At 36.3% G+C, this 18,177-nt stretch overlaps 1 protein-coding gene across 1 annotated transcript in view; it reads right to left on the bottom strand.

The window, feature by feature from the left end:
* The window catches only part of LOC109096273 (ras-associated and pleckstrin homology domains-containing protein 1-like), a 57,584-nt gene that overhangs the window by 8,168 nt on the left and 31,239 nt on the right, over nt 1–18,177 (bottom strand). The window contains exons 3-8 of the mRNA XM_042763425.1: nt 15,593–15,734; nt 15,180–15,282; nt 13,796–14,421; nt 11,945–12,019; nt 6,720–6,796; nt 4,270–4,430 (exon numbers count right to left, since the gene is read on the bottom strand). Coding sequence (XP_042619359.1) covers nt 4,270–4,430; nt 6,720–6,796; nt 11,945–12,019; nt 13,796–14,421; nt 15,180–15,282; nt 15,593–15,712 — 1,162 coding nt within the window. The 5' untranslated portion in view covers nt 15,713–15,734. The remainder of the gene's footprint in view (nt 1–4,269; nt 4,431–6,719; nt 6,797–11,944; nt 12,020–13,795; nt 14,422–15,179; nt 15,283–15,592; nt 15,735–18,177) is intronic.

Below are 18,177 nucleotides of genomic sequence, written 5' to 3'. Positions count from 1 at the left end.
GTTTGGAAAGCTCTGCCCTAAACAAGTGGACAGACTATAAAAGGCAAACTTTTAACAGTTTTTCAAACATGATAAATAATGAACAGTGAATTCACTACTCTGACAGCGGTCCATCTGTTAGATGATTAAAGGTACTTGAGGATTTAACGATCCCTTCCTCTTGATCCTAATGCCTGGATTAAGCCTGATTCTGTCACACCTTAACACTAAATGTGTGACCTTTAACCTCAACATGTACAACCTTCAAAAACAAGGAGCCAACAACCAAATCTGCCACAAGAGCAAAATCTGAGAGTTTGACTAGGTCTGACAGCAAGACAAGAATCATTCAAGAACAATATCAAAATTAAAAAGAGTGTGTCAATCAAGTAATTAAAATTAAAACTATAAGTGTGTACATCTATTTTGAACTCACTCAGCCTGAGGGGCAAAAACACATCATTACTTACTATAAACTGTAACAATCCATCAGCTTGCACATAATACCTCCAGAAAAGACCTCCGCTGCTCTTTCTATTAAAGGGATTTTAGCACAGTCCATCTGGTGGGTATTCAGTACGCTAGCACTAGAGTTTCTCGTCATTTCCCTCTCTGTCTTTTTCTCCCACCACTGAAAGAGCAGAGAGTGGAAAAGCTGAAGCCCTGGAGATGTAGGCTACGGCCACACGCATGATCGCTCAGGACCTACATACAGAGCAGCCCAGCACATAAGGCCTCTGACTCACACACTCCTACAGTTTATCAGACACGGCAAGGGAGGGTGCAGGTTCAAAGTTTAATACAGCTCTATCAAAAACATACCACAGATAACAAATTTGATTCCTTTCATTCCTGATTTGATTTGATTCCATTTGATATGATTCTTCAGATCATAAAAAAAAATGCATTTACAATGGAAGTCTATGGGGCAATGCATTGCACTAATCTGAAAATACATAAAAATAAAAGTAGTCTATAAAAGACTATAACATTACCTGTGCTAATATGCAAAGTTAGACTACTGTTCAAAAGTTTGGGGTCAGTATAATTTTTTTTTTTTTTTTAATGAAATTAAATACTTTTATTCAGAAAAGATGTATCAAATTGATCAAAAGTGACAGAAATCTTTTTTTTTAACATGATAAATGTCTTTACTTTTTCAAATGCTGTTCCGTAATATATTTCCATATATTAAAGAATAGAGTATCATAGTTTTCACAAAAATATTACGTAGCACAATTGTTTTCAACATTGATAATAATAAGAAATGTTTCCTGAGCAGCAAATCATCATATCAGAATAATTTCTGAAGGGTCATGTGACACTGAAGACTGGAGTAATGATGCTGAGAATTCAGCTTTGCATCACAGGAATACAATGCATTTTAAAATATACTATAAAAGAGTTATTTTAAACTGTAATAATATTTCACAATATTACTGTTTTACTGTGTTTCTGATTAAACAAATACAGCCATGGAAAGTATAAGAGACTTTAAAAAACAAATAAAATCTTATCTACCCAAACTTTATAATACTAGTGTACAGTATAATGTCTCAATGCGGAATGATCGACCACTTCTTTAATAAAAAATCTGACATGTGAGAAAAACAAACCTGACGGGGGGCATTTTAGAGTATGAATAACAGGGTTGTGGTATTCAGGTTATCAAAAAACATTTTTCTTTGCCTTCCACATTTGTCCTGACCAATCAGTGGAACCGGTTATGGTAATATTTACCTAATCTAGTGCTATCCTCCCTCAGACTGCACATGACTGTATGGGTTAATCCTACTGGGATTTCAGACATAGACTTTGCTAATCTATACTTGTTGCTATCTACAGTGATCAAATAAATCAAACAGGACTGCTGTTATATTTTGAAGACCAGCAGAAAAAAAAGAAAGATGTGCATTATCATCCAGCTGTCATTGTGCTTGATCTGGGGCAAGCCTGACCACATGACTTTAATCTCTTTTTTCATTTCTGTTTATTGATTCAGTCTCTCTTTAGAATAGTCAGTGAATGAATAGTCTATTATCATCTGTACTCAAGTGCCAGCACACAACATGCCACAGCATGTGCATTTCCTGCCAGACCACGTTTTTGATGACGCACAGGTTTTTTATCAGTCTACTTTGTTTAGCATTGGTTTGTTTACAATGAATGTACAAATGTAAATTATATTTAAAACAATGATATTTAAGAGTTTTGTTTAGCAATTAGCACCAAATTAGAAGTAATTAAGATATCTACATGCACAACTGTGCATTCTGCTTTGTTTGAAGGGGTGTTGGTTAAATAATAAGTAATTTTGCTTTTAAATGTAAATTATGAATAACAACAGTTCCAAATGTCTTTCAGTTTTCAGGATTCTTTGATGAATAGAAAGTTGAAAAGAACAGAGGTGTGAATTTTTTATTTTTTTTTGCATGTTTGTCACACTTTAATGTTTCAGATCCACAAACAAATTTAAATAATAGTCAAAGATAACACAAGTAAACACAACATGCAGTTTTTAAATTAAGGTTTTTATTAAAAACAAAATCCAAAACTACATTGCCCTGTGTGAAGAAGTGTTTGCCCCCCTGTTAAAACTGTGGTTTATCACACCTGAGTTCAGTTTCTCTAGCCACACCCAGGCCTGATTACTGCCACACCTGTTCACAGTCAAGAAATCTCTTCAATAGGACCTGCCTGACAAAGTGAAGTAGGCCAAAAGATCCTCAAAAGCTATACATCATGCCGAGATCCAGAGAAATTCAGAAACAAATGAGAAAGAAAGTAATTGAGATCTATCAGTCTGGAAAAGGCTATAAAGCCATTTCTAAAGCTTTGGGACTCCAGTGAACCACAGTGAGAGCCATTATTCACAAATGGAGAAAACTTGGAACAGTGGAGAAATGGAGAGGTGGGCGACGACTCATCCAAGAGGTCACAAAAGACCCCACAACAACATCCAAAGAACTGCAGGCCTCACTTGCCTCAGTTAAGGTCAGTGTTCATGACTCCAGCATAAGAAAGAGACTGGGCAAAAATGGTCTTCATGGCAGAGTTCAAGACGAAAACCACTGCTGAGCAAAAATAACAAAGTCTCGTCTCAATTTTGCCAGAAAACATCTTGATGATCCCCAAAACTTTTGTGAAAATACTCTGTGGACTGACGAGACAAAAGTTGAACTTTTTGGAAGGTGTGTGTCCCATTATGTCTGGTGTAAAAGTAACACCGCATTTCAGAAAAAGAACATCATACCAACAGTAAAATATGGTGGTGGTAGTGTGATGGTCTGAGGCTGTTTTGCTGCTTCAGGAACTCGAAGACTTGCTGTGATAAATGGAACCAAGAATTCAGCTGTTTACCAAAAAATCCTGAAGGAGAATGTCAGGCCATCTGTTCGTGACCTCAAGCTGAAGCAAACTTGGGTTCTGAAGCAGGACAATGATCCAAAACACACCAGCAAGTCCACATCTGAATGGCTGAAGAAAAACAGAATGAAGACTTTGGAGTGGCCTAGTCAAAGTCCTGACCTGAATCCTATTGAGACGCTGTGGCATGACCTTAAAAAGGCGGTTAATGCTCAAAAACCCTCCATTGTGGCTGAATTACAACAATTCTGCATAGATGAGTGGACCAACATTCCTCCACAGCGCTGTAACAGACTCATTGCAAGTGATCGCAAACGCTTGATTGCAGTTGCTGCTGCTGAGGGTGGCCCAACCAGTTATTAGGTTTGGGGGCAAACACTTTTCCACACAGGACCATGTAGTATTGGATGTTGCTTTCCCTTAATAATAAAAACCTTAATTTAAAAACTGCATGTTGTGTTTACTTGTGTTATCTTTGACTAATATTTAAATTTGTTTGACGATCTGAAACATTAAAGTGTGACAAGCATGCAAAAAAAAAAGAAAAAAAGAAATCAGCCAACACTTTTTCACACCACTGTAAATGCCTTTACTGCCACTTTTGATCAATTTAATACACCCTTGCTGACTTTAGTATTAAGTATTAATTTCTTTCTTTAATTTCTTTAAAAAACATCTTACCGATAGTGTTTACAAAAAAACATAAATACATATTACTTTGTTGTTGCCTGTAAAACTTTTTACAGGATTTTTGTGACACTATTTGTACCAGTTTGTTGCATGTTGGTCTTTTACTGTGGTACCAATTCCAAATTTACCTAAAACATCCTGTTGTCGGTTCATTTTCATGTCAATTCCTGGGCAGTTCTTGTCCAGAACAAGCTACAATGAGGATCAGTCAGAGGTCTGTCTTCTGTCTCTTACCCATCTGGAGTTCAGAGATGATTTCCACCAGAGACCAGTCCAGGCTATAACCGCAGTGGGATTTGTCCAGCAGGCTGTCCAGCACTTGACGCACCGTCTGTCTCTCATCCACCATCACAGTCTTTGAGCTTTCATCTGATAGGTGCACTCGGATTACCAATAGGGGAGAGACAGAACATAACAAACCATTGCATATGTTTGTACATCTTTTGGTGTTTACATAAATTTCTCTTTCATCAGTGGGTTACATGGTGATCTGTGTTTTGTGGCATTTTAGGCACTCCAGGCAAACATTCACCTCAGATTTGAGTAAAACAGCAACAACATTAACTGCTCACAAACAATATAAAAAGAAATAACCCTTCCACATACATATCCCCATTTTAGTAAGAAAAATGTCCCAGCAACAACAAAGGCCTGTGAACATATTAACCAATAGGAATCCCCTCTCTCTCTAAGACATTCCACACTGACCTACATTTTACCATACGAATGATCAAAGGCCAGTGAAAATATCAGAATCAACAGAGGTTATTAATCTACCCTCTACTCTAATCTACCGCAAGCCACACACTATATGCTGATACTTTTGAGAAAATAGATTTCTAACAATCACTTCTTTCTCACTGTTGGTTGCATGCACTGATTCAACAATGAATTTCCATCATTACTCAAAAATATCCGCAGATATTTTTAACAGAAATGTATTTATCAGATCATTATTAGGGTCATCAATATCTCAGAACACAAGGTGACGGCTTCCTCCCTGAGCACCGCCATAAATCCAGCAGCTTGTTACTGTCTGCAAGCACTCATTCCAGATTAACTGTGGATTTTAAGAGCACATTTGCAGCGATTTCACTTCAAGAGAGATTTCAGAGCAGCAGGCTCAGTTTGTGTACTGTGACAGTGACCTGACCCAGAAAACATTCCATCAGGGCTGCTGACCCACACTAATATATTTGGAGAACACGCGCTGGGGGAGAGTAAGGCCACACGGGCGCACGTGCACAGATTTAAGTTGTCTTGATCATCCGGGCTTGGCTGTTTGTATAAACACAGCCCCGTTTCACCCTGTTTTCAGATAACAGCACAGAAACCTCAGGAAGCCCTGACACAGGACATCAGTTTTTGTAACTGCACTTTTATCTACTTATATACATTTATACTTGCCAACATAGAGTGAAAGTATCAGAGTATCAGAGAAATGATATGACAAAATTATTAATAATATTAATTTTATTTCTTTAATGGACAGTAACTAAATAAGTAGGTCACCCTAATTTGCTGCATATTAATAGTTAGTAAGGTAGTTGTTAAGTTTAGATATTGGTTAGGATTAAGGGATCTAAAATATGGTCATGCAGAATAAGGCATTAATATGTGCTTATAAGTACTAATAAACAGCCAACATGCTAGTACTATGCATGCTAATAAGCAATAAGTTAATACTTAGAATTTATCCTTAAACTAATATAGTTAAGGTCCCCTGATTATGATTGGCTGAGGTGCGTTCAAAGCCATTGTAAAATACTCTATAAACACACACCTGAATTACATTGCTTAGGAGAAGCACTGTTATTTGTCATAAATAATAATAATAATAATAATAATAACAATAATAATAACAATAATAATAATACATTTACAATACATTTACATTTATACATTTTATTATTATTATTCATGTTGTTGCTGTGTGTTTATTTTATGAACCTTGTCAGGTGTATGTAGTAACCCTAAGCCCCATGAAGCTGTGGTTTATACTGATTTTAAAACAGCTAAACACACGGCATCGTGCATAAATATAATCATTGTGAACCATGGCTTTACTGGGCTTATTGCTTTATTTGAAAACAACAATAAAACATAATAATGTTAAAAAAAGTAATAATAATAATAATAATAATTATTATTATTATTATTATTATAATAAAAGAACTGCTAACCAAAGTAGAAAGTGTGATAAAGGGCACACCTTTTTGGAAAATCATTAGAAAACGCCAACAAATCTTATTATTAATATTTTATTAACGACAATGATAATGAATTATTATTATTATTATTAAAACATTAACCAAGTAGAATGTGTTTATAACAGTAAACACATTGGTCAACTGAATATTGGTCAGTCTCTATTAGAGACAACACAGCTCTTCCAAAGCCAAATTACACTAACCCTTCTATGAAAATGTGCTATAAAATCATTTCCCAGGTCCCACGAGGGCCTGATTCAGCCGTGTAAGTGTGCTGCATTACACCACGATGACCCACTTCTACACTACACCACACTGCACATGCTGATGGTGTCATCTGAAAACTACTGTAGAGCACAGATGTAGCATTACAGGTTGTTAAATCACTGTAAACATATATGTGACTAGGTTTGCGTCACTTGTTCAGTTAAGATATGTTGACATGTAAACAAAAAAACTGCTGACCATCTCACCTTTTTAACCTGTGCTTCCTTTATCTTCTCCAGAGCTACTCGGATCTTCTCAGCTTTTTGTTTGGCAGCTTGTTCCTCCTAAATATACACATACAAACACAGTCACCACAGGGAAATACATCTGAATTAGTACAGTGTAACTACCTTCCTATGGTTAAACATTTGGACATTTGAAGATCTACAAGAACTGGAATGCACAACCCTCACATTTACCTGGCTTTTCCAGCAAGATGCCATTGTAAAAAGGATTATTTGACCTTGAAGAACAGATTTTGGTGCAAAAATAATAAAGAGGAATGTAAAGGCTTAAAAACAAGCAGTGCTATGACATCTATAAGGAAATACAATCTGAATGCTCTTCCCCTGGCATTCGCCCCATTTGCATCTGGTAGCCCTTTTGCAATCCCTAATACAGATTCGCCTCAACAGATAACAGAAAGCTGCTTTTCAATAGTCACATTTAGAGTTATAGGTCTAGTCGAATAGAAAAATATCCCATTGTAGCAAGTCCGAAGCTGGTCCATGTCCATTCGTGACTGTTCTGGCCATCGCTGAGGTTTGCAGATCCATGATCAAAACAATTTAATGTCCATGTAAATCCATAATGGTCAGGAAGCTGTGAGATTACTGAAGAATAAATGACTGAAATACCCCTCCAACAGCATAAATGATTCCCAGTGAGAAGCTCCTCTGCCCAAGAGCATAAAATGCCTCTACTACAAGCAGCAGAGAGGTGGAGGATGGGCAGAAATGGCTACACTCTACTACCTCTCGTCTACTGGCTAATCTCTCTCTCTCTCTCTGTAAAACAAGGAGATGATCCCTCCCCTTTTACTGTCAGACTTCTGTCAAGACCTCCCCATCTGTTTCTGTGTGCAATTGCTTTAGTCTGGGTTTGGGATTGTGCCGAATCACATTGTATTATCCTCTCACACTGCAGTGAATAACACACAAACACATGAGAAAACAGCCACAAAAGGCCACAGAAAAACTGACTAGCTACAGAATCATCCTAAAATCTGGACACACATGCCTCCTCATTTTAACTAACCAAATGGCAAATGAGGGAATTACAGCTCAATCCTCTTAACAGTAAACAACCTCCCCTGACTAATGCTGAACACATCAGCTATAGAAATAGTAACGTGCAAATAGCACAATATTCATATTCAGAGCCCTGCATTTATTCTTGCTCATATTTATCAGTTTTAAAGATTTCCATCCCTTCACTGAAAGACTATTTGACTGAAACTTAAATACTAAAAGTAAATAGTAAAAGTAATCCATATGGACCGAGTGGTTTAATCAAAGTCCTCTGACATAATTGCTTTATATGATTTAATTCAAGCCTTTCTTTTCATATAAACATTGATCAATGCACATACATAAAGTACATTGAGTATGGTAAATGGAAGCTCGATCGCATATGTTGAGCAAGAACAAACCTCATTCTTTTACAATGTCTTTATGAACATTTTATGAATCTACAAGTTTTGGTGGAATGGACTTTCAATAGAGGAACAGAAGTCTCTCAGATTTAATAAAAAATATGACTTGATGATCAAAGCAAGTTTTTTGGGTTTGGAACAACATTATGAGTTAGTCCATCCATCCATTTTCCAAACTGCTTTATCCTCTACAGGGTCATGGGGGGCTGGAGCCTATCCCAGCAGTTTTGGGCCAGAATGGATGGCCAGTCCATCACAGGGCTCACACACACACACACTCACACACACACACACACACACACACACACACACACACACACACCTATAGGGAGTTTTTTAGTGTCTAATTCCCCATAATCGAATTGGACCATATAAAACTGTATATGTAACTATATGTACTGTATATGTAACTATATGTACAGTATATATACATATACAGTATATATATATAAAAAAATGTAAATTTCTAAAAATATCAGAGCACAAAGTGCATGGTCCTTTTTGGTTTAAATGATGGTGAAAAAAGTGGTGTGAGCTCATGACTCATAGACAGCAAGTGGAAATTGGACATAGCTGACACAGAAACACACATATTTAAAAGAAGCATTTCTTCTATAATAATAGCCTCATCTAAAGATCAGAATCCAGATACTATAAGTGGTTACTGTTACTAAATTTCAAGGGCTTAATTTCTAAACTAAATTAGCCACTGTCTAAAAAAATAAAAGAGAGAAAGAAAACCCTGACACAAAACAACAGTGAACCTAAAAATAAGCCGATAAGCAGCAGCAGAAACTGCCCAGCAGCTGTTCCCCTGACCAGTAATTCTACATCACAAACCACCTGGCTGCAGAAACTACAATTATCTCTATTGCTGAGATATCAGGGTTTGTATAGCGTCCAAGATTTTTGGGAAATTAGGAGAGTCAGCTTTTAGATAATATTAATGAAATAAAAGGCAAGTGCATTTTGCTATAATATCAAATTAATTGCATTATAAACAATTGTTTTAATAGTCTTTTGTTGTGATTTAAAGTAGTACATTTTGATGTGTTGACTTGCATAGTAAAGCACTTGTAAAGTATCTAATTATAATTTTAACTGTAGTGTGTTTTTTGATATTACATTTAAAGCTAATGTATTTTAAATGTACTAAATGGCAACTTCATCATGACATGTGAAATTACAAATATATTTAAATGCATATCATACAAGTTTCAATAAAAATTGTATTTAACCATAATTAATTAATCTCATTCATTTCAAAGACTATAAGGAGGAATTATGAAATTACATATAATATAGATGTACTTAAGAGTGCTTTTTTGAAGAAAAAAAAATTGTAGAACCTAAGTTCAATTAATTGCATTTATATAAATTTAAACTATAACATATTTTCATTTAATTGCAGTTAAGATGCAATTAAGTGTCCAAAAACATTACATTCAGTTCACACTTAAGTATTTTGAAGTATATCTGTAATAAGTACTCTTTTTAAAAGTATGCTAAAGTGTAGTGCACAAGGGCAGTGATGAACAGTGTCTGAATAAAGATTGAAAATCTAGGTGACGAAACCTCCCGAGTGAAAAGCGGATTACCAGCACGTTCACTCTACTCCTCCAACCAATCAGATCACCTCGACTGACTCCAAGCCTTGCTAATGCTGCTACAACACAACTGACTCGCACTTTAGATAGTGTCCACTGCAAAACAGCAAAGTACAACAAAACAAAAGACGCTCAGCACATCCGTAAAGCGATTTCCCACAGACGTATTAGGGGTTTACTAAAACTAGAGTGCTACTGTGCGGAGTCTGAGATCTGCACCTTGATAGCGAGTAAACATGATCCTTCCTAGTGAATGGTTTAACCAATATTTTACGAGAAAATGTAACTATTTTATGAAATGCCGATTTTGTATCAATTTTTACGCACTTTTAGAAATAAAGAAAACATGAAGGTCCACGCATAAACATAACCATCAGTGGAACATAAGCAGATCTTATGAAAACAAATGAGATTGAAATTCCAAAATTTGACTAAAAAATGAAAAATATTTATAAATTGCCATTAGATGGTGTTGAATTTAATACACTTTCAACTTGGGTCCCTGGAGTGGATGGCACTGGTCAGGCTGCTGTTGGTCTACAGGCCACAGCACAGTTTAACAGGATGAACTGATCTTTGCTAAGAAAGATTGGGACTTATACTGAACACTGCTTTCAAAACAGTTTTGGTCGAGCAGGTAAATCCTCTAAAAAAAGAGAAAACAAACACTGGTTGAATGTGGCGTACAGTTGTCTGTGAGGAAGCAAAACACTTTTGTGTGGGACTGCACCCTGCTGTTTCTGATGAAACTCGATCTCTTCCTAATCCATCTGTTGTGCTGATCATTATGTCACTCGGTACCTTGCAGGTCTGTCTGCCACCTGTCCACAGCTAACCGATCTGGGGCTGTACCTCTCTAATGAACAGGTACTGTACATACAAACCCTGAGGGAGCACACAGTCATCACTTACAGTCATTATCACAGATGTTGTGTTACATAAGCAGTGATAAAACCATGTTTCCTTCCATAATAAAAAACAAAAACAAAAACAAAAACACAACGTTAATCTAATAGCTATCACAAATAATCCATGTCCAGTTTTCACCTTCATATTCTAATATGACAAGTTTTATATTGTTGTGTTGAACTTAAATGTCCAAATGTTTAACCTCTAAATGGATTGAGCTCAACAAAATCCTTTACATATTTTCATACATGTTTAATGATTTGATTTGGACATGCAGTCCTGAAGAGCTGCTGAACTCAAAAGGCCCAGACTCACTCAAAATGTGTGTGTGTGAATGTTCTCTAGATATATATTTTTTTTGTGTATATTGTTAGTGCAAAACAATTAGTTTTCAAGTGGACGGTGCTATGGAGCCCCTGAGGGGACATGGTGATGAAAAATATGAGATGAAAAGAAAAAAATTATTGCAATGCTTTTGCATTCCTTTGAGAATATTTGTTTCGCTTACAAAATAATAACATTCTCTCACCAAGGAAGTGTTAATGCAAAATCCTTAAAATACTATTTTTATTCCCATCACCAATTTTTTGAGTGCACACAAAATAAATACAAAATAAATGAACATAATGAAAATGGTCGATTCACACCAAGATGAACATGCACAGTAAGTTATAAAAAATAAAAACAATGCATCTCCATGAACCTCTTTGCACCAAACTCTTTGAACTCTTTGAATGTTCAGATTATTTAAAAAAATTGTGTTGTTTATTTGTCAGACTTGGTGTGAACCGGACCTAAAATGTAGTGCACTATAACTATTTCAAAAATACAAAAATTGAGTTAATAGAGGCTTAAACATCCCTTTTTTGTTATGGAACTATACAAACATTGTAGATGATATGAAGTATCCATGCACATCGCTTTGCATCAACCATTTATTCTGATTCTTCTGATGTCCTTTGACATACTGAATTGACTGGCTACAGACGAGGAATCAGCATGACGCAGGAGGTGGGGAGATGGTTAGGGTCAGTATGAATTGACAAAAAAAAAAAAAAAAAAAAAAAACACTAAGGTATTAGGAACAAGGTTACAGGAATTATACAAAGCTTTCTTTCATTAGAAAAGCTTCATTATGTCTTTACATCAAGACACATAATGAAAGAAAAATGGATGAAAATGAATGATGCTTGCATGCACAGAAGGGTTAGGAAGCCACTAGGAGAAACTCAATACATCCAGAGGTGGAAAGAGGGCATCACCTTGGTCAGCAAATGAGAGGGCTTTCCTGCAATGCTTTTCAGAATGAGAGAAGTCTCCCTGTCCAGATACGAGTGCTTTGTGCAGAGAGAGAGAGGAGAGACATTAGTGCTTTGATTAATAAACATTAATGATTTTTCATAGTGTGAAAGCACAGGGGAAAATTGTGTGCAATAATCAGTGAAACTAACAAGAAAATGTCTTATCCAAAACATAGTTCAATTTCATATAACACGATTAGCCATTCTACATGGACAATCATGAAAAGCATTATGGTGTTGTATAAAATGAACATGGCACTTTAAAAGTGCTGCACATTTAGCTTTTTTGCTTGCTTTTTTTGTGAAACATCGTGCATAATGAAATTAATTGCTAACTGAATAAAATGCAATAATAACAATAATAATACATTAAAGTTAATATAAAATAATAATGAAAATAAATATTTGCTATGCATTTTATGCTATTATTACACACTTATTATAAGAAAACAAACAATTAAAAATCAGATTGTCAGTAAAGCTCTGTGGGATAGGACAGATTTGTGAAAACCCTCCGCATAGGTCTGCTCTGTAAGACTATTCTTCTGAACAATCGAAGGAAGCATGTAGACAGCTTTAAATAGCAGTGGTCTATGCGCCTTCTTAAATCATCACCACAAACTCATTCTGTTCACAGGTTGGTTCACATTACCTAACACGGTTAACATACTAATATAAAAAAACCCAACAAATTGGTGTTTGGTGGCAATGTGAAAAAGCCTCAAGTAAAGCCTCAAGTCACACACGATGCATGACGACCTTCCTATCATTTAAGAAAGAACATGTAATTGATAACTGATGCATTTGAGAAGTCTGCATTTATTTAACTGTACCCACGATGGGTTGAAAGTTACTGAAAAGAAAAAATTTGGGTTAGACTATGTATCAATACAACACCTAAATACAACCCAAACTGCAGCGAAATCACAGTGTAATTAAGTCTGCAGTGAGGGTAAAAGCCGCTTTTATTTGGCCTTTCGGACAGGGACAGAAGCAATGCTCTATTTAATGCTTAATCTGCTCCACTAGAGGCTTGACTAACTGTCTGGGTTCTGTTCCAAAACCTAGTGAGTTGCCTACATGGGCAGCCTTTTAAGCGCTTTAGACATGAAGGCTGTTCCAATCGGCACCCCATTGAACACAACGATATTCAAAGGCCCCATGGCAAGGATTAAATGTAAAGATTTTTAAAAACATTTTTACTCACTATTTCTATCCCTTAAAACAGTGTTTCTCAACCCTGGTTCAGGGCGCTCCACAACACTGCACATTTTGTATGTCTCCCTTATCTGACACACCTATTTCAGTTCCTGGAGTTTCTTTTAATGAGCTAATGAGTTGAATCAGGTGTGTTTGATTAGGGAGACACAAAATGTGCAGTGCTGGGGGGCGCTCAGGACCAGGGTTGAGAAACACTGCCTTAAAATATTATAATAGCATGACATAACAAGAAAAAAATTAATTTATGAAATGCCTATGGAGTTTTAATAAAATAAGAATTTATTCATTAACATGATTCTTCCATGTCTAGAAATCACACAATGGTACATCATATACCTAGGTTTTCCAAAACCCGGTTCCACAAAGCAGAAAAAAAAATAATGTTGTTAAGAAATATTTAGATTTTTAGTTGTTTTGGTTTATTTTAAATTATTTTAAGTCATCTTGAGGCCCCCTATTGGGCCCTGACCCCTGGTTGAGACAATCTAAGGCATGTTGCATGTATCCTTCAAAGAGGTCTCTTAACTGCTTCAAGCTAAGTGAAAAAAAATCCATCCAACATGTCGGATAATACGAGATAACATTGTTTACCTCTGAACTCGGCTGGTCCTGTCCGTCCTGTAACCCATCCGTATCAGACTTGGGTTTTTCGATGTCCAGCGAATCCATGCTGGATGCAGAGGCCGAGTTAATGCTAGAGCGAGAGGAATGGACAAAGGACCGCACTTCATGCTCGGTGACCGTACCCACCGACCCTGTCCTGTGATGATGATGATGGGAGGTTGGCCGCCGCATGGTGGAGGAAGAGTACGGTGCTGAGATAGCAGAGCTGAAGGATGTGGAGCTCTGCCTGGCAGCTTCGTCCATGCTTTGGGAGGCTTTTTCCAGCTGGGCTGTGATGTCATCCATAGAGAAGTTGGATGCCAGTGGAGGTCTGCTGTTGGAGCTGCCCACCCTGATGGTAGACGCGGGTGAGGCACGGGTACTACTGCTAGTGCTGCCGCCACTGCTACTCGCCCCACCACTGCTGCTGCCCGTGTGCTTGGTGCTGTGACTGCGTCCGGCTGGGGGCTTCTGACGGACTTTGGCGTCCCCAGTCAGGCCAAGGTGAGAGGAAGCGCTGCTAGGCTTACTGATGGTGCTGAGCTCCTGCTCGATGGAGCAGAGGTCTGCCATCAGAGCATCCAGATCCACTGCGTCACCCTGGTTCAGAGCCTCTGTAAGGAAACAAACGTACACATACACACAAATGTAAACAAACCAGCTCATTTAAGCATGCCAGATATTAAGACTAACAACAGTTAGTGGAAGCTAGAGATTACTGTTTATAAAGTTTTATATATGGATATATCTAACAAAAATGCATGGATTAGCTTCAGGAGGCCTTTATTTGCGCCATGGAGCCATGTGGGACACTTTTAATGATGGATGGATGCGCTTTATTGGACTTCTTTTGGACTATTGAAAAATAACACCCATTCACTGCCTTTAAAAACTTGGAAGAGCCAGGACATTTTTAAATAGAACTCCGATTAGATTCATCTGAAAGAAGAAAGTCATTTACACCTAGGATGCCTTGAGGGTGAGTAAATCATGGGGTAATTTTCATTTTTGGGTGAACTATCCCTTTAAGAGCATGAGAGACTTTTTTAAAAAACATTTTAAAAAACTAATCTCATCAACCCCAAACTTTTGAATGGTAGTGTAAATAGTCATATTGACATTAGAATGTCAGAGATCTGAGAATCAATAAGCACCTCATGAGGTCATAATAATTAAAAAAATAAATTGGAAACAAATCATAATGACCCTTATGGATTCATAATGACATTAAAAAGTGTAGTGCCCAATTACATAAATAATTTTGCAATCTACAGCCCTCATCTGAGGTCATAATGATATTATAATTTGATAATATAATATTGTGGATAATAACTGAATATATTGTAAAGTAGAGCGTACGATGTGGCCTTACCGTTGATGTTATAAACGGAGAAGCGATAGGCCATGTTGGCCATGTTTGACTCTTGTCTGAGCGGTGCTTTCTTCACCTTCTCTGGTCTCCCATCATCTAGACTCTAAAAACAGCAAGACAGATAAAGAGAGGTGAGACTACACATATACAGTAGTTTAACTTGTGTCAGTAGTGTGAATAACACTGTAGAGGGATTTCAGGACTTTCTGATTAATTTAGAAAAATACAGATTATCACTGATGTCATTCATACTTAATATAACATTACAAACTAATAAAAGAAGCTTAAACAGTAAATTGAAATGCATCTAAGAGGACAATCATCTCACTGCTTAAAGCCTCACAGGTAATGACATCACAAACCTAATCTAGACTGACAACCATAATTTACTGGTTATCATCTCTCAGCCTTACCTTCGTCAGTTTGTCCAGCTCTCCCAGCCATGCTCCAAACATTTTGTCCAGGTCCTGGTCCTCTTTATCACTGTCCTCCTCTGCAGCGTGATCCAGCTCATCATCTGAAAACTGCTCCATCTGAAACAGGAAAAGTGCAGGACTACTCTGAATTCATGGGAAAGCAATTTTAAAAATAGATAAAAATTTATCTTAAAAAATCTAAATTAAGCATTTAAATGTAAAACTTAACATTAAGGTGGTAATTAACCTAACTTTAAATATAAGCAAAATTTGCACGCTTAATGCGCAAAACAGTATGACACAATACCATTCAACCATTTTTCTTATTGAAATAAATTAATACTTGTATTCAGCAAAGACAATTTAAAAGTGTCAGTAAAGACACGTATAATGATACAAAACATTTAAATTTCAAATAAATGCTGTTCTTCAGAACTTTATATTCATCAAAGAATCCTTAATAAAAGTATATCGCTGTTTACACAAAAATATTAACTGTTTTCAACATTGATAAGATAAGAAAAAATATGTCTTGAGCATCAAATCAGCATATTAGAATGATTTCTGAAGGATCATGTGACACTGACATGACTGGACTGGAGACTGAAGTAATGTCTATAATAATATTTTAATATTTCATTTTCTATTACATTTTTTTTTTACTGTATTTTTGATTAAATAAATGCAGCCTTGGGGAGCAAGAGACTTCTAAAAACATTTAAATGTTTTACCAACCCCCAACTTTTTAATAGTTAATGTACTTGAGACTATTTTAATTAACATTTTAGTTGTACATGCTTCAGAAAAAAAGGAACTAAAAGCACTGTCAATCAATACACATGCCAATAAATTTGACATATGAACCTCACAACATGCTGCAACAGCAGCCACTTTCACTTTTAGTTTTCGTGATAATTCACTTTGGTGTGGTGGTGGAATGGTAGAATTTATGTTATGACATGACGATACATGACAGAGACTGCACAAACTAATGTTACCGATGCCCAATGTTGTCACTATCCTAAATTATGAAGTGATTATGTAACATCACAGGCCCAGTTCTTCTTTGTATTCAGCTCTCAAAGCATAAAAGATTAATAGATAACAAGAATCCCATGCCGTAGAATCTAACACTATGCAGGACAGATGGAGACCTGGTGTGTGTGATGCACGCATCTGTGTATATCAGTGTCTTATCATCAGTGTTTATATCAGATGGTTTGGAAATCATCCTCTCCAGTAGTGAATGGTTTTGGCATGCTTAGCAGCAACACATTTCAAACACTGTTAAAACACAAAGCCAATACTGCTCTCCAGTGTCTAATGTTTGTGTAATACACATCAGTTCTCTAATAAGTAGTTTATGTACTAGCCAATGAAAAAATATAAGCACTGTTACACTGTGCATAACAGAATGGGAATAATCCTCTTACATTATTAAAATTCTTCTCAGGTACTTTGGTCTGAAAATATCCTGTTACTGCTGAGGAAAACCTCGTGGACAGACTGTACCAGGCCACAGAAATCTCCACCGTAACCATGTTACAGAAAGGAAAAAGTATATACTAGACATGGGCTATTTACAGTAGTTGTTGGAACAATTTCCAAACCAGTCATTCTAAAGCCAACATTCCATAGGTTATGTATGATAGATCATTTGAGATGGAGACCATAGACCACCACCAATATCTTAAACACACCAGCACAGTTGAAGAATTATCAACATTACTACAGTACATGTCCAATGACCACTCTTACAAAATCCAGTGTATTATGACCCTATCATTGTACAGGAATGGTATCACAAATGATAAAACCATAGTACTTTGATATACACTACCATTCAATAGTTTGTGGTTGGAAAGATTTTTTAATGTTTTTGAGAGAAGTTTCTTACACTTCCCAAGCCTGCATTAATTTGATAAAAAATACAGTAATATACAGTAATACTATAAAATAGGGCTATTATTACAATTTAAAATAACAGTTTTCTATTTAAATAGATATTTTAACATTTAATTTATTCCTGTGATTGTAAAGCTGAATTTTCAGCATTATTACTCCAGTCTTCAGTGTCACATGATCCCTCAGAAATCAGCTGATTTGCTGCTCAAGAAACATTTATTATCATTTTCAAAGTCAAAAACCGTTTTTGCTGTTATAATATTGTAGTGGAAACACATTTTACATTTTTTTTTCAGGATTATATGCTGAATAGAAAGCAAATAGAAAGTTCAAAATAATACTATAATTTTTTATCATTTGTATCCTTGCTGAATAAAAGCATTAATTAAAAATATATATATTACTGACCCCCAAATTTTTTAATGGTACCGTATACTATGGTACTGAATTATTACCATAAAGGCTCATAGGGATTGGGGTTCGAATCCGGCTCGGGTCAAATCCCGCCCCCCACTTCCCCCTCGCTCTGTCACTTTCCTGTCTGTCTCTACTTTTTATAAAAGTAAATACTAAAAAGCCACTCAGATGCCTCAACTATAGAGTAATTGGTTCATGCTAGAGTCTAAACATGTCAGTCTCAGGTTTCTGGAAAGTTTTCGGATACAGATTCCACTTCT

Source organism: Cyprinus carpio, chromosome A9 (assembly GCF_018340385.1).
Source record: "Cyprinus carpio isolate SPL01 chromosome A9, ASM1834038v1, whole genome shotgun sequence".
NCBI classification, from domain to species: Eukaryota; Metazoa; Chordata; class Actinopteri; order Cypriniformes; family Cyprinidae; genus Cyprinus; species Cyprinus carpio.
This window is presented reverse-complemented; position numbering and strand designations above follow the sequence as displayed.